This window comes from Mastacembelus armatus, chromosome 4 (genome assembly GCF_900324485.2).
Source record: "Mastacembelus armatus chromosome 4, fMasArm1.2, whole genome shotgun sequence".
Taxonomy (NCBI): Eukaryota; Metazoa; Chordata; class Actinopteri; order Synbranchiformes; family Mastacembelidae; genus Mastacembelus; species Mastacembelus armatus.
In genome coordinates this window covers 20,769,150-20,790,530 of record NC_046636.1, presented here as the reverse complement: position 1 = coordinate 20,790,530, position 21,381 = coordinate 20,769,150, and the positions used below count along the sequence as shown (strand labels likewise).

General features: G+C 40.8%; 1 protein-coding gene across 2 annotated transcripts in view; it reads left to right on the top strand.

Annotated features, from left to right (window-relative positions):
* Positions 1–6,825: 6,825 nt before the first annotated feature.
* The window catches only part of lnx1 (ligand of numb-protein X 1), a 30,342-nt gene continuing 15,786 nt past the window's right edge, over positions 6,826–21,381 (top strand). Inside the window, exons 1-2 of one of the 2 annotated variants that reach the window (XM_026305373.1) lie at positions 6,826–7,113; positions 10,824–11,348. In XM_026305373.1, coding sequence (XP_026161158.1) covers positions 10,834–11,348 — 515 coding nt within the window. In that variant the 5' untranslated portion in view covers positions 6,826–7,113; positions 10,824–10,833. Of the gene's footprint in view, positions 7,114–10,823; positions 11,349–16,378; positions 16,471–21,381 lie in introns of those variants that run through there. The other variant, XM_026305375.1, reaches the window with a different exon arrangement.

Sequence of the window (21,381 nt, the reverse complement as noted above, 5' to 3'; positions counted from 1 at the left end):
GCCTCTTTTGATTGTATGCTACAACCTTACGTGACATTTACATAACTGTTATTAATGTTTTGACAGATGGACAGAACGGGGATTGGAAGAGATGAAATGACATTTTTCAGGTAAGGTTTTCCTGATTGGAGAAGATGCCTAAGAATTACACAGAAGCTGTCATCACACAGATCCTGATGTAATTTCATGAAAACTAGGCTGTGGATGCTCCCTATTTGCCATTTATTCTCAGTAAATGTGAGTGAGTGTGATTTCACAGCTTTTCGGAGGCAAGGAAGTCCTGCTGGGAGATTTGTCAGGAACTGGAATAAGGGGCATTCGATAAATGCAGTGAGTGATCTTTGCGGTTTACCTGCAATCGTTAAAAAACCCTGGAAAGATCAGAGGAAGTGTTGTATGCTGCATGCTCACTCACACACGTCTTTCGTCTGTGCATTGTTGCTGCTAGGTAACATCCAAACATTTTCTATGTAGTTCCACATATTCTCTATGTGGTTTCTCATACTACAAGACATTTTAATCAGCCTTCTCCCGTTACACCATCCACATCCAATCAGGCTAATCTGTTGCTACCAAAGGTGACTTCTGAGTGACATAAGGGGATGGCAGGGGTCGCTGGTAGCTTCTCACGCCGGACTGGGATAATGAGACTGTCCTGCTGTCAAGCATCTGTGGCACTGGTCTAGTTTTTCTTCAACACACACTTCAGCACACGAATCAAGTACACACACGTTTCAAGCTTTGAGTCAATAAAACTAAACCAAATTTTATTCATGCGGAGGCAGATATATTGAAATGAATGTAAAATATAAACATTTCAGCACTGAAGCCTGCCTTGGATTTATGGTTAATGTGTGTCTGAGGGCGTGTGAGTGTGTGTCTCAATGCTGAGGTGCACTTTTGGCAGCCGAGAGATTAAGTGCATTCATCTTCATTTGCTGGCTGGCGTTAGCTGTGTTACCTGCTAGAACAGCAACGCTCTGCCTCCCCCCCCGAGACTCAGACCACCAATTCGACACTGAAAACTGAGCCAGACACGCCACTAACTCCGTTATCTCTCTCTCCCCTCTGCCTCTCTGTGCTCTCTTTTATCGGTCTGTTCCTCGCTCCTGATTCCGTATTCTGCTCAGCGCCTGTCCCTCTTGTCCCACGTGTACAAATGTGTCTGTCTTTTGTTACAATCTGGCTTGGTGTCACTGTGACATTTGACAAATAGCATAACAAATAACACTGTGCATCTCTTGCACTATGAATAATGATGTTCACACTATTTATTACCGCCTATAGACATGCATGTTCTGCACCCACACACTCACAAAGGACATTATCCCACTTTTGACACTAGAGTAATGATTTATTGATTATTTCATTATTGCAAGACATTATTTTGCCAGATCTGGAAAAATGAAAATCGACTCTGCCACTTTATCACCATGCCATTTTGTGCAAATGAGAATAGCGGTGATAAAAGAAAAGTGCAACACTTAGATGAAAATGCTTCAAAACTCATCCTTTCTGATGTCCCAGTGTCTCTGTGTGTGGCTTGGAACTGAAGCGTGTTAAAAGAAGCTGGGGTGCGGGGAGGTGGCAATGGGCCAGATGTGTCAAAGCACAGACTAATGGATGAACTTCTGTCTGAGCTCGTGTGGCGTTTTTGTGCTTATATCTGTGTGTGTCACATACATTTGTATGTGCGGCTCTGGGAATGATGGAAAGACACATTCTATTACTGTGTACTGTGAGTGAAGGGCGACAATATGAGACAAGAGCACTTGTGTATTTCAGATGCCACTTTGAGTTAGGTGGCTGAAGATTACAGGAGAAAGAGAACGTGTTTGACTCTGAAAATAAATTCATGAGAAAAAAACCCCCCACAACAGTTAAGGTGAAACAATACCACTCTTTGATAAGATTGAATAAAATGAGGGACAATGGAACAGGTGGGATAGAAGTGGCCTGAGGGTAAAACACCAGAGAGATGGCGAAGTAAGATTGTTTCTTTTCTCAAGCCATGTATGACGTCATTTGCCTGCAGTACACAGAGAAAGAAATGTCAAGTGTTTGTCGTTTAACTTATTATTTTAGAATAATTCCACAGTCTGTGACACAGGGGGTGAGCCTTAAAGCATTATTAGGTTTTTTTTTACTGTAGCAATCGAGATCAGGTAACCCTCTCCAACAAATTCAATCTAAAAATAGTCACACCTTGTCACACCACCACAACATGATTAATGAATGAATCATGCTTAACCTGTTCAATCAGAGTCATTGTAGTGTCTGGTCTAACAGTGTTAAGGGAACTTCCAGTATTTGTCAACTCAATAGTTGTTTTCTATTTTTGCTCATTGTGAATACTGGTGATTATAATGCTTCACTGGCAGCTTTTATTATTAAGGCTTGGGAAGAATAATGATGATCTGTGCGTGGAGTTTGAGCCTCTTGCATTTTATCAGAGGTGTTCAATTTAGAAAAAATTATCCTGTGCACTCAGAGGTCTGAGCGCTTTAGGTGTGAGGCAGCCCAAATAGCAGAGCAGCAGTGGATCAGGATGTTTAGTCTTTACCTGCTGTGGTTACATTTCTTCAGCCGATCAGACCATTTGGTCACTTACCTTTGCTTATTTCCCATGGGTCTCTTCCAGTGGGCAAAATTCTCTGTGACAGACAGGGGGCCTCTTGCCGATAATGCTTGTTAGTGCTTCAAAAAAAAAAGGTCTGTTTGCAGAGCACCTGCCAAGTTTGGCATTATTACCAACTGCTTATCTGCAATTATCCCTGAATCAATTCTGAAAAGGCTTATAAAATATACTCTGAGCTGCTGCATAGCAAGGAACTAAATGTAAGTAAATGTAAAAAACAAAACAAAATATATGTATGTTGTAGATTTAGTCAAATTGTAATAATTTTGTTTTTGGCTACATGTAGTGTGTGTAATTTTAGTCACACAACCCAATAGCTATTTTATTCCACTTTTTTTTTTGTTAGTGATATTTTAGTATAATTTTTGTCCTTCATTTTTAATATTTATATCTCTTAAGTATTTTGAAGCTGTGGCTCTCCTCATCTTTGTTGAGAACAGTTACCATGGTTACATGTATTATTCTCATTTATTGTGAAGTCAGTGGTAAAAGCTTTGTATTTGCCCCCCCCCCTGCTCTGCACAGCAGCAAATGATTCAGCAGCTTGATTCACTCACATTTTGACTAAAATCCTGTTCACTGGGTTTAGCTGGAGAGGAGAAGCTAAATCATCGAATGACATTAGTACAGTGACATGTCTGCAGCAAGCATTGACAGGAAGATTTAGTTCACTACCCGCAGTAATCCTGGAACTTACTTATTCGTTTGGATAGCAACACAAAAAATATCTGACTGAAAATATCAGGACGCTCACATCCAATTATCTTACCTTTTCATAAATGTTGATGAGCTGTGATTGCACAGGTGCAGGTCATTGCATAAGACTTTGCATTCACATGATAATTACACCATGTCTATTCATGTCTCACACAGAATTGTTTAGTTTTTATTTAACAGAGAATGCAACATATTTTTCTTATTTTGATACATTAGTTCTTGTTTTTTTTTTTTTTAATTTCTTCTAATTTAGGTTTAGTGATTTTATTTAGAATATTGTTTATAGTTTGTTTGTGTAGAAAATGAACACACTACAGTCATGCCAGTGGGTCTGACACTGAATGTGCATTGAGCTAATATGCTAAATGCTAATGCTAGTAATATAGATAGATAGATAGATAGATAGATAGATAGATAGATAGATAGATAGATAGATAGATAGATAGATAGATAGATAGATACTTTATACATCCCCCATGGGGGAAATTTAGATTGTCCTGCAATGTGAAGCTGGTATACTGTAATGTTTGCCACCTTTGCCTTCCTAGTTTATCATATTATCATTATAATATTCACTAATTAATACCAAACACTAGGTACAGTTCAGGCCAATAGTAGTGTCATAAATTACAGTATTAAACAAGTTAAACATTTTGACTGGAGGGTGGATCTATAAAGTCAGTAGGATTTATCCTCTGTTTATTGTGGGTATACATACATGATGTTGTGGAAAGCAGTGGTGTAGATGTTGACATATTTAACCGAAGTGCTGGACCAACATTTCCACCCATGGAATGCTTAAAACTGTAGACTTGTCATGTGATGTTTGCAGTTCAGAAATGTGCTCTGAAAGTGAAATGAAACTGAAAGTGAGCCATTCTAACAAATCAGCCAGAAGCAATATACCAGCTGCCATGTATTTCGGGGAAATTTTGGGCCCAACAACAGGTGATTATAGTGATTCCTGTTATTGTAAAACATGTCATGAGTAATGACAGTTAATAATGGACAAAACATCCTGGACTTTTCCCTTTAACGCTGCACACCTTTTCTTGTTAAATATTGTGCATTCAGAATAACATATAAGTACACATAATTACAACAAGAGGAACCGAATGCAGGATTAGTAAATAAAATGCTTAGTGGAGGTACAGAAATATACACTCACCGGCCACTTTATTAGTTTCACCTCCTCAGTTGCTTGTTAACACAAATAGCTCATCAGCCAAACATGACAGCAACTCATTGCAGATGACTTGATGACGTTCAGACCGAGCATCAGAATGGAGAAGAAAGGGGATTTAAGTGAGCTGGAACAGGCAAAGGGGGTTAAAACCCAGTACTAGCAAGATGTACCTAATAAAGTGGCCAGTGAGTGTAAAATTTTGTTGATATTTTATTAATACTATATAGTAAACATTAAGCAATGCCTCATTTTGGTGTTTTTATTGGCCTTTGGGTAAATGCAAGGGACTAAGGTTAAGCATGTATTGCTTTTTTGTTTGACAAACCTTGCTTTTCTGTTGGACTGACCTCAAAACAAACATTCACAACACACAAACAAATGCATCTTTATAGACTCACACATGTACCCACCACCACAGTGTGTGCAGGTGTTGAGTAATCACATTAGAAGGACAAGAAGGAGGCCATCTCCGTGGTGATTGTGGAGGCAGCTCAGATGTGTCTCTTTGACGACCTTCCTCCTGCCGTTTCCCCTCTTTAATATTCATGCTATGAGAAGCATTTGCATATTTATTCCATGAAATATGAATGCTGTGTGGAAGGAAGCAAGACGACCAACCATTCATTGCCATATGAGAATGGATAGAAAAAGAAATTGATGAAGGGTATTTCAAAAAGTTAGTTAAAAAGGAAATATTCCCTCTTTCTGTCAACTGGTTCTTTTGCATTTTCATCTGCCATCTGAATTCAAATCATTGCTGGCGACATGACAGTGGAGTGTGAGGCACAGCTAAGCTGAGAAGAGGTGGAGGGAGCCAAAAAGTGTGTTTAGTGTATGTGTGTGTGAAAGAAGGGAAAATAAGAGAAAGTAGAGAAAGTGTCCCAGAGAGACAGGAAAAGATTGGTTTCACCTGCACTACAGTGCTTAGATAACATCCAGCAGGGCGCTGAGGACTCAGCAGAAATAAAACCGGATGCAGGTTCAGCTCAGCACTTCAAAGAGAACTTAAGTCCAAGAAATCCAAAATCTTCCATGGGCATTTCCTACCAGTTAGCATATCCTGCCATATTATGCTTTTTATAGTAGTAGTATAGTATAGTAGTAGAAGAAGAGGGAAGAGAGGAGGACAGTGGCTAAGTTTATGCTTCACTGGTCAGTGAATGACAAGTATATGACAAACACCTTTTACTCTTCAGGTAAAAAAATATGTATTACAAACATAATCATTTGCTCAGTTCAGAGTTTGTGTTTAAAATGTATGGGCTGTGTCCGATATACACGTTGAAAATGAAATAAAATCCACGTTGAAATAAAAATGTTTTAAGCAAAGCAGCACCTCAAGGTTACATGTGTGATTAATGATAAATGTCAGGAAAAATTACAAGCAAATCAAAATAACTTGATACAAGAAGGTTGTCATTACTTAAATCGTTCGGCCAATAACCTGTGGACCATCTGAATCAAGTGCATATATAAATTGATTTGACTGGAAGAGTGGGCCGAATTCTAAGTGCTTCGAGAATGACCTCTCTATAGGGCAACTTGTGATTCGTCTCTGCTTGCATCACAGGGTGACTCATGAAGAACTGTAATTTTGTGTCTGTGGTTGTGTTTGTCTGGTGCACCTGTGGCTCGCAGTCTCCGGGTTTAAAGAGGTAGGAAAGGCAAGAGGAAAAACCACATCTGAAAATGACGATAACGACTGTTTTTGTACAAAGCCGGAGTCACACGCACAGCTTTACAAAAGAAGCTCTTATTAAGAAGGAAAACCACAACAAAAAAATGAGGCTCGATACAAGCAACAAGTATTATAGTGAATGGATTGTACACAGGTTTCAGTGCTTGCTCTAAATGGTAAGATTATGTAAGCCTGAGACATGCTGTCATTTACTCAGATTCTGAGCATCCTGTTTAAAGAACAAAGCACAGGGCTTGTGTTTATGCAAATACAAATCTGCAGGAAGTCAATTAGTTTGTATATGAAATGTTTGGTGAGTTATTCAGTTTTTTTGTGTGTATGTACGGAATGGTACTGTCAGGACTTGTAACTCAGACTGCTGGTGCCCTTCAACATTTCAATATATCTTTACAAAAAAACTGATTTTGTTTTCTGGTGAGCTTCTAAAAAAAATGTCTCCACTGTTTTTCATATGGTAGTTTCTTTTGCTCCACTCTGTAGGGAATGCCAGCTTCTCCTGAAGTCCCAGAGCAGGTTTGGGCAGTTCTCCTGTTTACCTTTTCCCTGGCCACTCCCCTTTGCTCTACCACTTCCTCATCACCTTGGCCTACTGGAGCTGAGCTGCTTCTGAGCTCACACAGTTGAAGTCTTCCCTGTTTTGGGTTGGAGAATTCCCTAAAGGGGGGCAGAGGGATAAAATTTCTCCACTTGAAGACCAGCAACCAATCAGGAGACTTGGTGACTGGGACAAAGTCCTCTTCACTGAGTCATTTTACTCTCCTTTCCTTCCCCTCTACCTTCCCTCTGAGTGGTTTAATGTTACACCCTCTGCCTGGATTTACCTGTCCAGGTGAACTGCACTGAACTGAACGTCAACGTCGCTCATGAAGTCATGTAAGAATATTTTCTCTCCATGTTCATTTATTTTGGTAGAATTGTGGTTATTTGTCTTAAATGCTTCAATAGTTCAACTTTATGTACACTCATACAACATTGTACCAGTGTGTCCTGGAAGTCTGTGTGATTTGCATGGAATTCATTTGCATTGAATCTCTGCCTTTTACCTTCACTTTCCATGTGTTAGACAGTTTTTTCGTGAGTGAAGCTTATCTGTTACCTGTGTGTGCTGGTGTTCAGTACAGTCTGTGCTGATCCACTCAGCCATGTCAGAGACACTTCACAGAGCTTCACATCTGCCTGCAGCTGTCCTCCCAGACTGAGTTGTCAGGTCCTGCTCAGACTCACTATGCAGATTGCTATGAATTGAGAGAAGGGTCGGCATACACCCCACCTCACCCCACACACAAACACACATGCACACATGCACACACATACACAAGAGCCTTATGTAGAAGCCAGGAATAACATATAGTACTCTGCTGCTCCACATCCCATATGTTCATTCTAATTGGAACAAGTTGTTCTAGTTTTCAAGTTGTTGTGTTATGTGAGATTATGTGTGTGTCCTGTTCACAGTGAGTGTCTAAAGCCAGATAGGTTGATTTCTAAATTAAATTATCTATTTAATTAAATGCTCAATTCCTCTTATCAGGAAAAAAGATTCCTAGAGGCAAAGACATGAGTAAAATGACTCTTAATTCTTGACAGAATGTGTATTGTCTAACACAGGTAGTGTCATTTACGTATTAGCAATATAAAGGCATTTTATTTATTTGTCTCTGTTGCTGTTTTTTCTAAAGTGTTTTTTCTACATGGTTACGAAGCAGAAATGGAAAAAAATGACGTAATGTATTTTTGGGGGACATGTCTGAACACACCAGACTATGTTGGAGTCTGTGTGTGTTAGACTACACTCCTCATGTTAATTTGTGCCGAGGATTTATGTTTATTGAGCTGCATGCACTGATCTGGTATCAGCAGGTTCTTCTGGTACCATGGAGTGTTTTAACATTTTTTATGACCTGACGATGAATGGAAATGTTAATGAACAATTTATTGCTCAGTGCTCTGCAATGATTAACAAAGTGCTTATATAAAAGGTTGTGTTACAGGACATGGAATCCAGTGCGGTATGCTGGTGTGCATGTGTTTTATCTGATTTGACTGACTGGGACTTGTTCTCCAAGGGTGCGTTTTATTGATGCGCATATAATTTGATTTCTCCAGCTGAATATAATGAGCGGATATTCACATAACAACATGTTAGCTCAGTGTGCACTGTAAGAGTGCTGGTACAGACACAGTCACCTTGTCACTGTCACTGTTGTTTTTCCACTCCATTGTTAGGAAAAGCTGCTGAGTTGGCACAGCCGTGTATCATTATTAACCTGCCAAGTCATCTCAGATCACAGGAGAGTAACCTCAGAGTGTATCAACGGCCCTATTTACATGTTCAGTGTGTGAGGAAGAAGGTATAGGCTATCTTAAACAAACAACTCTCCCCGCTCTCAATAGCTGAGAAGCACAAGGGAAAGCTTTTTGAATGGAGGTTGGTTCATCTATCTGTGTCATGTTTACAATCTAACATCTCACAATGCCTTTTCTTTTAGCTTCTGATGAAAAAGGAATAGAAGTCTGGACAGAATGATTAATGTGCAGGCAAACTGAAAGACACACACTTGTTCGGCTATTGGACCGCAAGTGTAGTTATTAATATGACATCAGCAGTACGTAGTTAGGCTTCAGCCAATCAACTTTCTCTTTCTAGAAGAAAGCGCAGCGGTGAAACAGGACTGTTGCGGCACTATCGTCTTGTCGCTTCAGAGATTAGAAATGAATCAGAGAGAGCTGATGCTCCTGAGGCATAGGTGTGTGTTCTGGATGTGCCTGTCTGTATGAGTGGGTGTATAGAAGTGTGTGTGTATGTGTGTGTGTGTGTGTGTGTGTGTGTGTGTGTGTGTGTGTGTGCGTGTGCATATCTCTGCCTGTTTATACACGTATTTGTGTGCAGAGAAGTATTGTTATTGTGTGATCCTCATTCCAAATGCAGATTATTAGTTGATAGACCTGTATGCTTGTGGGTGCTGAAGATATCATCCATTTTGTTTTAGACTAAAAAAGGAGAAGATTCTAAATCCTTTATTATTCTATTTGTTAATGTGAAGATATCTTTTAACACCAAGGTTTCCCAGGCAAGAGGGGAGAACAAACCTAAAGGAGATTATGTTATCCTGTTCAGGATCAGGAGCTGGAGAGAATTTCAGTCACACCTTCATTGTTCATTTTCTTTAGCTCTGAATTCCTTTATTTCATTTTCACTTCTTGCTGGCAGATATTTGCTTTCTCTCTCCACGTATTTTTCTGTGCAGTGATGAAAGTGGTTTTTTGATCAGGCCAGACCAGCAGGTGCCACAGTGTGAGATGAATCAGCCATGTTACTGCAAGCTCTCGGTGGGGAAAGTTCATTTTGTTAAGACTGTGCCTGCTTGTTAGCCTCCTGCTCCCAGACTCACCAAAGACACTGAGTTTTTTTTTTTTTTTTTATGGCTGTCGCTACTTCCTGTGCACCATCTTCATACTGCTTATTTACTTTTGATTTTAGAAAACAGAAACAGTCTGGATGTTTTCACTACTCAGTGGTTACTCTTCAGAATTATGCTCATACATGCATTTTCAATGCATTATCATTTCTGGATGCACATCAATGTTTGTGAAGTGTTTGGGAATATCTCAAATTAAAGAGGGACTAGCACTTGGATTGTATTTGTATTTTGTAGACTCCAAACACAAGTTTTGTTGTTGTAGTCATCGGGTTTGTTTTTTTTTTTTTTAACAAGATCTAGTGTCTCATTAAGCAGCCAAGACCCAACAGTGGGTCCAGAAACAGAGCTAGTGGAGCGCCAACAACATAGCTGTTGCCAAGGTGACGTGTGTCTGACTGAGCCCATCTGTTATTGCTTATTTTGGATATGACATGTACCCTGGCGCTAATATCATGTCGAGCACAAAATAAAACTGCGTGGCAGAAAAATGTTTGAAATCATGTCACATCCTATAGTGGATTAACAGTGCTGTGTTTGTCATGCAGCACAGGTAGGGAGTCCGGCAGACTTATCTGTGTCTATCTGTGTCTGCACTTGCCTCTGAAATGACTAGTATTGATGTTCCTGTACCCAGAGAGGAAACCTAGGTAGTTTAATATCTCTTCTCTGTAGTAGAGAAAAAGATAAAAAACCAAGAGATTAAAAATTTTTGGAAACCTGCTGCTGCTATTGCTTATGTGGCTGTTATTTGGGTCCATTTTTTCAGAAGTCTGAGTTGTTAATATATCTCCCCTTTTAACTACTCAGATGGTTTCTTTTAAGTAACTGCTCAGATACCACAAATGTAATATTATCCTTTAGTTCACACACACACACACACACACACACACCCATCTACACACACACACACAAAACAAAGATTATAAAAAAACAGCCAAAAAATCAACACATATTTTTGTATCTTTTTCCTAATCATCACAAGGCTGCTCTTATCTATATGTTGACCCTTGGGAACCACTGGACTAAATTTCAGAATTGCAAAGTTTCTGCATATATAATAATATATCGGTGAAAGATACTGATACTGAGATACTTTACAGCAGAACCTGTACTTTTGATATTTTAAGTACGTTCCTTACTGTATTTCATTTCCTTATATAGTTCCCTACACATGTTGCTGCTAATGACCTCCTCACAAGAGCCAACAAGACATCACGAGTCCTGCCCTACAATGAGTATCCAGGAGGAGAACATAGAGCCTGAAGGTGCAACGGCCATGTCTGAACCATCAGCACCGCCTCTTTCCCCATCAGATTATGGACTGCTGCCTCCACCTCCTAATCTCTGCAAGTCATGTGGCCACAGTCACCAGCTGGAGGAGAACCATGAGTACCTCTACAAAGATGAGGTGGACGATGATCTTCTCTGTCACATCTGCCTCCAGCCACTCATCAGGCCCTTGGACACGCCCTGTGGACATACCTACTGTCAGGAATGTCTCACCAGTTTCCTGCTGGAGAGCGACTTCTGTCCTGTGTGCCGGGAGCCGCTCATGCTGCAGAGCTGCAGGAAGCCCAGCGTGCTGGTGCACAAGCTGCTGGACAAGCTGACTGTGGCTTGCCCCTTCACTGACCATTGCACTGAAATGCTTTCCCGTGGTGACCTCGAAGACCACATCAAAAGCAGGTAGGATGGTATGGTTTAGCGTGCTTCAGTTTATTCCAGCGCTGACACTCACAAAAGTAGCTGCAGGCCCTTAACTGTGTATTTTACATTAAAGAAATTGAGATATAATCAGTGAACTTACACAAGTAAGCAAGTACTTGAGTTTCTTTTTTATCTTTCTTTCTCTAACCCTTACTTTATGTGGTAAAAACTGCAATGACCTGCAGTAAACACACACTCAAGTTTCCCACCCTGCTCTACGAATTGACAATAACCCACAGCTCCAGTCCCAGATGGGAGAGGTCTACTTCCAACCAGGCTTTCATCTACACTGGACCCAGTTCCTCTGTTTATATATCATTAAAAGGCAGTACTTTGGGTTCTCCCAGACTAGGTCTGTTTTCATTAATGCTCATTAACACTCCCCTAGCCCACAGGCTGCTAGGATAATTAGTGCATCTCATCACACACACATCACACATAGACAGCAGAGTGTTTCCTATTGATTTGCATTTTATAAAAAGTCAAGTTGAATAAAACTCCTTGAACTAAAAAAAAAAAAAAAAACTTGTTTTCTGCCCCTTTCCCCCTGCCTCATTTCCCATCATCTTCACTACACGTACATCAATTTCTTCTGTTTCTTCTTTCACAACTTCTTTTCTACTTCTGTCTTTCTCTTCCCATTGCTCCATGGTTCCCCAGCCTTTTCCTTCATGTAGTGTGAATGTTATAATGAGGTGTGAAGCTCTGAGGCTGGCTCCCAGAAGGATTCAACTGCTCTCCCATAGAAGGCCTTATCTGTGGAGGTGAGGGGTCACATCCAGAGAGACGGCTGGGCACACTGTGTGCAGGGATGTGAAGAGGTTACACTGAAACACCCATTTCAACATTTCTATTCCTATCATTTATTTAGCATGGTCCTGTGATTATGGCAACTGCCATAATAGGGGAGTAAATATTTCTAGGGTTGAACAGATTTTATTCATGAATCTTGGATTTTATTCCTGAGTTAATATTTGTTGAAGTTTTACATGAACAGGTGATAAACTAAAGGAAGCAGATAGGAAAATATTGAAATATGTGATGTTATTATATAGTTATTATATAAAGTCAACAGACAGAGAGGTTTGGGGTGAAGACAGTAATTGCATCCCATTTCCCAATGAAAGTCAACATGTGTTTGTTTTAACCATAACAACCAAAGTAACAAAGTAGTTATCATTGTAACCATAAGCCTGTCAATGTCTCATAATACCATATTAATAATTGTTTCTCAAGCTTAACTACATCATTTTTGTGCCTAAACTAAGTCTACCCTTATTTACAATTTTGGCAGAAAACTGGTATTAAATACCATTGTCATCCATTGAATTCCATTAATTATGTTTCTCCTATCATTTATTCAGGATTCTTCCTAAATTCTGCCTCTGTTGGTACAGTCTCGAGTGCATAGCTGTAGTGCAGGCTGTGATTTACCAGCTGTAAGACATAAATCGGCTGTATGTGCCAGATGGACACTCAAAAGTATTACTGTGGTAATGGCCCATAATAAAAACAGGTCCTGTGTAGAACTTGTGATTTCACGTATATGACACCATTCTTCTCTGACCAGTCCTTTCTGTGAGGATATTTTGGTGCCTATGAAGGCAGAGTATGCTGTCTCTGTCCATACCCGAGAATCTGGCAGTGATTCAGGAATTGTAATGGCTGAGACAGCCACACCATCTGTTAAGAGCTGATTTCATACTGATCTAATCATTCATGACCTTTATTGGCCTTTGGGTGGAGAAATTGTCATTCTGGACAAATCCACTGCAAACAGGAACAAATCTGATCAGTGTGTTTTTTTTGTTGGCTTTGTTACTTTGTCCTGTAAAGGCTTGCATAGAATTTGGCCTTCCCACCCACTCAGGTATTTTCTTTCTTTTCTGTGTGTGTGTGTGTGTGTGTGTTTTTTTTTTTTTTAACTCAGTTACATGTAGCTACATGTGCATGTGCTGACTGTAATGCTTAGAACTCTACTTAGAATACCTCTCAGTCTCATATTTATTTGTGTTTGTCAAGTTAATTTACTTGGAGTTCCATGTGTATGTTTTACTGATGTTCTGCCTTGAGCAAATTTGTTTTCTTCCTCCTCTTTGTGAGAATTCACTTGTTTTTAAATGCATTTCCACTGAGTCCACAGAGGAACTCTTCAAAGCTTGTGTGAATATTTAGAAAAGAAATGAGAATCCGTGGCAGTTCTAATTATTTTCTATGTGTATAAATGTGCTTATAGTTTTGTTTGTTGCTGTTTGTTGTATGTTTGTTGCAAGAGATGCAAAGAGAGAAAAGGAGATAAAGCTACATTCTAACCAAAGCCAGCCATCAGATGGTTAAACTAAATGATTTTGCTACCTACATTATGAAATCAACTGTAATTTTACCCTTTGGAGCTCCATTTGCAAAAAAGAGATACCGCAAGCATTTTATGAGGAATGTCACCCAGTGCATCAGTTTGGCTTACTGGTATGTTTTTCATAGTTTTCAGACACAAAGGTAAACCAAATTGTGCATTCACAGACTTTACTGTGAATAGATGAAAATCAGTGTTGGCTTTTATGGAAAATGTTCATAAAATTGTCCTTTATAGCGTGTGTTCTCAAATCATTTCCCTAAAACTTGAGAAATTGGAATACACACATGAGACTGATGCAAATTCTTCCAGATGCTAGTATAATAAGAGGAAGCTATCATATGGCTAGGAGTAACGTTTGAAAACTCTGTATTTATTATTTGTCGTGCTATGTGGTCATTTCATTTACATACGAATATGTCCCGTGGTTATACTCACAATACCTGTCTTTGAAATGCAAAATTCAGATCCATATATTTGTGCCATATATTTGAAAATAACCACTCTGACTTCCCATCAATATGAAGAATGAGCTCCAGTGATTGGGAAATGAAAAGGAATAATGGGGTGAGAGCATGTGTGTATGATAGGATGGCGCTTTTGTGAGCGTGAGTTAATGTGTTAGTGTATGAAACGACTCCTGTGGGGCAGACTGATTTCTGTTCACAAACTGCATCCTGCCACAATCCAATTACATTTCCATTTCCTGCGTGCCCTGTGGTCTTGTTGCTGTGCGTACTGTTCAAATACCGTAAGACAACTTATGCCTCAGTATGCACGCATGCATGCATTAACACAGACGCACACACACGAAGACAAATTCAGCCTATAACCACTCCACCTCCTTCCATGAAACATTGAATCAGACAGGGTATTTACACCAGTTAATGTCTTTGTCGAGGGTAGCAGTCAGCTCAATGCTGCGAAAATCGGATAACTGTGGAAAAAAGGTAAGAAAAGGAAAAACAGGAAAGGTAAAAAGGAGGCAAGTAAAAAGCTGGAGGTTATGGTCAGGATAAGGACAATGTTACGCAATGCTGAGACAAACTTGTGATTTAGGTATGTATAAAAATGAATAAAATTATATTCGAAAGGTATTGGGGGTGACATATCACAGAATGGAGTCAAAATAAATTAAAGGCGCTGCAGGGTTTCATATTCAAAGTTGTTTATCCACCATTTCTCCCTCCCTCCTTGTTTACTACAGACAAAGACAGATAAGGATGGTGGTATAAAGACAGATGGAAGAGACAGAAACAGAAAAAAGAAAGTGTGCTCACGCCTCAAAACATGTCATTGCAATTAGCAGTTTAAATGTATTTTGCATCTGTTTTGAGAAGCAAATCTAACCTTCCAGTCAATGTCGGTTGCTTCCACAAAAGCCTGATAGTCCTTCAGCACACACCTCTCCCCCGGGTACTTCCCAGCCTCCTAATAGCTCTGCACAGCCAATCAAAACAGGTAGCGATGACAGGTTTAACCTATGTATATTCTGAAACTCAGTGAATGTGTAAATGAATGACTGAATGAATGAAATGTCTGTCTGAACAGTAAAAAGTCCAGCTTCTCTTTTTTTCCCCTCATCATTTTCTTTCATGTCACTCAGAATAACAAGCTTCCCTCCCTGCTCAGAATATTGATTTGCCGGTGTGTTTTGGTCATTGTCTGTTTTTTTTTTTTTTTTTTTTTTTTTCTTCTACACATGTAGGCAGATTCCTTTGAGCGATCAGACCAATCTGCTGCACAGGGAACAGTCCATCGTTGCAGAGGAGGGGTGAGGGTTTGGAGGCAACATATCTTGTCCCTTCCATCTATTCTCCCATTCACAAGCCAATGTATGTGCAGGCAGGGGGGAGGTGAATGCAGAGGTTGTGTGCGTGTGTGTATGTGTCTGCGTGTGTGCATGTGCGTCTCCATGTGAGGAAGGCAGAGCCAATCAGAGCAGCACCTGGTACCTCCCCCCATGCTCCTGTCTTTGTTTGGTCTGCTCCGTCTCCCCCCTCAGTGGTTTCTGCTGCAGTATAAGTCACAGCCTGCGCTGTTCTCTCTGACATACACATGCGTGCACAGACACGCACACACTGAGGGAGACAGACATGCACACACACGCGTACGAGAGCAAATCCTCTTACAACTCACCAATGCCCAGGGCAGATTAGGGGCTGCACATCTCAAATTGTATTCCAAATGTTCCACCTTTGCATGGGTCTCCTTCCTCTACTTCTTGCACTTTGTCCTCTTCCTCCTGTGCCACAGCGGGACTTTTCTTCTGCACCTGCTTCTGCTGCTTCTTCCTCCTCTGCTCTGTCTTCAACCTCTGGCAACTGGCCCGTTTGCCTCTGCAGCTGAGATGACCAGGCAGCCAGCCTGAGGCAGAAGAAACTCACACAGTCAGAGGTAGAGAAAGGGGGAGAACAGAGGGAAAGAGAAGCCTGAAAAGGTAGGAAGTGAAAGATTAATTCTGATCTGAGAGCGCCTCTGGAGAAGGAAAGCAGGCAAGGAGAGGGGTCAGCACGGCCAGGTTTGGAGAATCGGAGGTGGAGGAGGAAGACGGGGAGGTGGGGGGCATAGAAGCAAAGAGAGCTTTAGTGCAGAGAGGAAAGAAAGAGGGAAAAGAGAGGGGAGGAAAAAGAGGAAAAAGAGCAGAGCGTTGACCATGAAGGCTCTGTTGTTGCTGGTCCTGCCCTGGCTCAGCCCGGCCAACTACACAGACAATTTGGGCAACCTGCACATCCTGTATTCTGAGCTGTGAGTACAACACTGAGCCTCCACCAGCATCATTTCCACCAGCATCACCCTATCTCTCCCCTCCATCAACTGTCCATCCTGCTTTTAATGTGTTACTGTTGCATGTGTTTCACTTTTTTCAGTTTTTGCGATCATGCACTACATTCATGCATATTTATGTGGGTATAACTTAATACCATTTACTTTTGGACCATGAGTTCAGGAGTTGAAGTTAAAGTTGTGCCTGTATGTTGTTGAAAATTATCAGAGAATTGCTTGCTGATGCTGTGATCATTGGTTGTTCTAACAGAGGGATGCAGCAGAGGCAGCAGGTAGGGCTTTGTGCTGTCCAGGACAGTTTGGATGCTAGAGAGCAGCACTGCAGCACGGCATCTCTCTCTCTCTCTCTCTCTCTCTCTCTCTCTCTCTCACTCTTTAGCAGCATGTGCGAGTGTGTCTGTATCGATTTGAGGAAAATGTCAGCACCTATTTGTTCACAGTCGCCTTTAAACACTGTGTGCGAGCGTCAGTCTCGATGAGCATATGGACAGTTGTTACTATGGTGCGTTTGTGGAAAAGACTTAACATCACAATTTTTTTTAGCCTTAAAAATTCATGGCTGGCTGCTCTTGGATCAGATCTTTTCAGTATACAGTATACGTACTTCTAATCTTTTTTATATTTAATGTAAACAAAATCATCATCAATTCATGTAATAACACAAAACATAAAAACACACCTGTTGGTGCACAGTCTCACAACATTTCCTTTCAGTATGTCACCATTGGCAGACAGTCGTTTGGGTATTGGGTATTGAATTTTGACACCATGGAAACAAACCTCTTCTTTTGGCTCTATCAGGGCTGCAGCTAATCATTAACTTTATTTTTGAGTAATCTATTGAATGTTTTACTCATTAATATTAATTTCCTTGAAAAGATGTGCAAGATATTCTGAAATGCACATCACAATATCACAGAGCAGCAACATTTTTCTTTGGTATTGCTTGTTTTGTCAGTTTACCGTGATATTAAAACAACAAGATTTTTTTTGTATTTTGTAAGAGGGAATCTGGAATGTTTTGACCAGAGATTTTTATCAAAATTGCTGTCAGTAAAAATCAACCAAACAACCAGAGAAATTATGATCTTTTGTCTTTTTTCACTACACTACATGTCACACTAGTTTTGTTCTTGGTTCGTCCTCTTCTGATCTGTGCTGTTTGTTTTGTACTGGCCCCCAAGACTCTCTTTGTGTGGGAGTTCATGCTGATATATCCAGCAGCTCCGTGTGAAGCCAGGGCTCTCTGATCCTCAAACCGGGCTACCGCTCCTGACGGAAATGTCCCATTATATTGCATGAATGCATCGAACAATGGACCGCCTTGCAAATCCCCTCATTTCATTGTATGCTTTCTCCACAGAGTGGGGCTTTAGCTTCTGCAGACACCAAAAGCACATACTGGACAGCAGTTGATGCCAAAAAGGAGAGGAGAGAAATGGAAAAAGGGCAATGTAGGCGATTGTAAGAGGTTGGACTTAGAGAAGTTGCTGAGATGAAATACTCCCGTTTGATTATATGCAGAAAGATGGGTGGAGGAAAAGAAGGTCGGAAAATAAGAATAGAAATCAAGTGTATGAGCACTATAGCAGAGAGGACAGGGGAGGTGGGAGGAGAGAGGAGCTTTTAAGGTCACTTCCTGTCACCTTCCATCTGGCTATATGTATGGCTGCCATGGTGATGGCACACAGTACGCCAAGTACAGTATGTGGGTTATTTCAGTAAAAGCTTCATTGTTGATAAAATGATCAGAGTTCTTCCTGACGCTCACTACACAAACTGAGAAATACTGACAGGCAGACAGATAGTGTGTGTAGTACCATGTTCCTCTGCTTTGACACTGAGTTTTTTTGCTGATTATGACCTGACAGAGAGGGAAACCAGGAGCAGACAAACACGGACATGGTGGTTTTCTGCCTGGCCGAAGAGCAGTGGCACGCCATTTGTCTTTATCCATACTGTTGACAGATGCAGCCTCCATCCAACCACCATCTCTGCCTGCCCCTGTTTTTTGTACGCTGTCTCACCACCCATCTTCATCCCTTAGCTTATTCCTCTCTTATATATTTTTTTTATTTTATGTGATTACTACAATGAATACATGTCATGTGGGCAAAATGAGGGTGACTGCAATCTGCCTCATTCGAACATCAACGTGCAAACACAGTGATGCATACAGACCCTGAGGGCTGTGTGGAGGGTGTAGATGGACAAACATGTCATTAGACCTTGCTTATTCCTTCCCCCAGCCCACATGGCCTCCCCTGGTAATCACAGTGCAGTGCTGTAGAGCATTAATGATTAATCTATGTTCATTTCTGGGCCTGTGCTGAGATGTATTAAATACTATGATTAGCTTAGCTTCCATCCTTTCAGCCCTCATCTAGGTGGTGTTTGATCACCAAGAGCTGTGTGTGCTGCTAGTGCTCCAGACATCTTCAGCATGGACGCATCCTAACGGGATTAGCCACCCGCCTGCCATGCAGTCATTGGATCTGAACAATACCATTCATTTGCTTATACGAGATTCATCTCAAGTCAAAGGCAGAGCACCATGACATGCCCTTTTTGGCCTCAGAGCCGCTCCAAGTGTGGGGCAGGCTTCACTAATTAGACTTTTGTTTGGATTAAAAATTAATCCCTGTTTTGTTATGAGGCAACTCTTGCTGTCTCATTGTATCTAGTAAGCCAGAAATACAGGGAAGGCCAGGGGAGAGCAGCTGATAAAAATCAAGCTACCAGTCTGCTCACCACCCTCCTGAACAATTTGCACAGCTCTATAAAAGAGATAACATAAAATCATGTCATAGGGGATCATTTATTTGCATAGGTGGGCGAAGTGTAAATGTAACAACATTGTTAACAGTGAAATGTGACAGTAAACATGAGGCAAGGATGCATATAGAGGACACACCTAAGTTGTTCAAAATCAAACAATCCAATATTTAAATTTAATGTTGCACATTTTACGTCACATAACACAAGTATGCACCAAACAACACACCAAAACAAACATTTGAATGCGTATAATTGAAGGGTGCAAAATGCTTGTTTAATTACACAGCTGCAAAAGAACTTATAAATCATAAATGTATTTGTTTATTCATGAAGAAAATTCAGTAGCAGAGCCTTCCTTTCAGATGTTCAAGCAACAATAATAGCAAGGTAAACAGGTGCTGGTGCCAGCATGCAGAGGTTTAAAGTTGGATTTGAGCTGAGTAAATGCATTGCCTTTTTATTAAACCTAAATATATGGTATTTGTTTCCTCTATGCAGTGCACTTATATGTCTGTACTGAATCATTTACATCAAGTGTCCTAGTTTCCATGTGTGTGTTAACGTTTGCTTCCGACTCATTCAAAGTCTGGCTGTTGTTTAGGGTCTTTGAGGCTTGACATGTTTAACAAAGAATATTTTCTTCAGTCTCCTGTCTGCAGCAGGCTAATCTGTAGAAGGGTGGAAGCCAATAGGGTGTGACTAACAGCAGAGAGAAGAGCAGTGTTAATCTCTCACGTGAACAGTGAGTGCCAAGGCTTTAGGTTGGGCTGACCAGTGCTGGCTATGTCTCAGTAAGTTGTACCATGGCACGTGGAGGTAGTGAAACCAGGACACTGCCAAGGGCTAGTGTGGCACAGAGTGACAAATATAGGCTAAAAGGTGCCAAGAGTAATGTGGGACAGCAGCCTAGTGGGGATTCTCTGATCATGTACTGTAGAGTAGAGGGAATTATAGTTAGAGTTGTCTGCACTTCAGTGAGAGAAATATACACATAGTATTTCACTGCAGGGCTGGAAAACAGCCACTGTTGAGGTAGACATCCTGTGTGTAAGTTGCATTAGTAAGCTACGATCCAGCTCAGCGGGAAAGCAGAAAATAAATCAGCTTTAGTACTGCCCATGCCCTTCTTCACTGTTGACAAAAGGCGTGTGAGATTGCCCTCTTGGTTGAAACCAGACACTGCCACAATAAACGCAGCATAAATGTTCTTCCAGCCCAATCATGGGGTCAGGGCTCAACTGATGATCGTATATATTGATTGGCTAAAAACCCATGACTCAGAGTTTGGGCCATTTCTAACAGACTGAATCAACTAACACTGTGCTGACTGGAGGGCGCCATCCCTGCGCTCTTAAACATACAGATGCATCAGGCACGCCAAACCTGCCACTCCTCCCCATGCATAATTGCAATGGAAAGCTCTCATTAATCTACGAAGGCTATAAGAAGTCACACCAAACTAAATGCAGCATCTGTCTTAGATGTTTCCTCCTATAGCAGAGACTGTCCCCTCTAGCTGCAGCCTCACCCCATCCTCATGCAGCAGATGGGGTTACCCCTCACAGCGGGCAGATCCAATCAGCACACCAGCATATCCTCTGATTAACACTGTTCTAGTTAATCATTAACTGGATTACTCTGTCTTTATGTCACTCTCTCATTACTCTTTCCATAAAGGTCTTTGTCATTCTTTTTTCTCCCTCAGTCAAACTTTTCTTTATGTGCTTGACATGTGGCCCAAGTGCTTGCTAAAGGAGTAGTTGATATATAGTAATCTGCTTAAGAAATAATGTTCAATTCAAGCCTTTGTCATCATTCACTTAATCGACACTGCACCAGCAGTCTTGTTTAGCTGCAGCAGTTTGTGTGTGTGTGTGTGTGTGTGTTATGGGCCACAGCTGCTTCCCCAGAGCGCTGTCTTTTTTTTTTTCCTCCTGCTAAATCAAGTATCTCTTGTACCTTAGCCAAAAGCTGTTATGGACAGACAGTTTTCTCTGAGGAATTTCATCCCTACATCATTTGGATTAGATGACGAGTTTCTAATAATTTGTAAGACTTTTCATTTTTTTGGTATAAATTTTTTTTTTAGATACA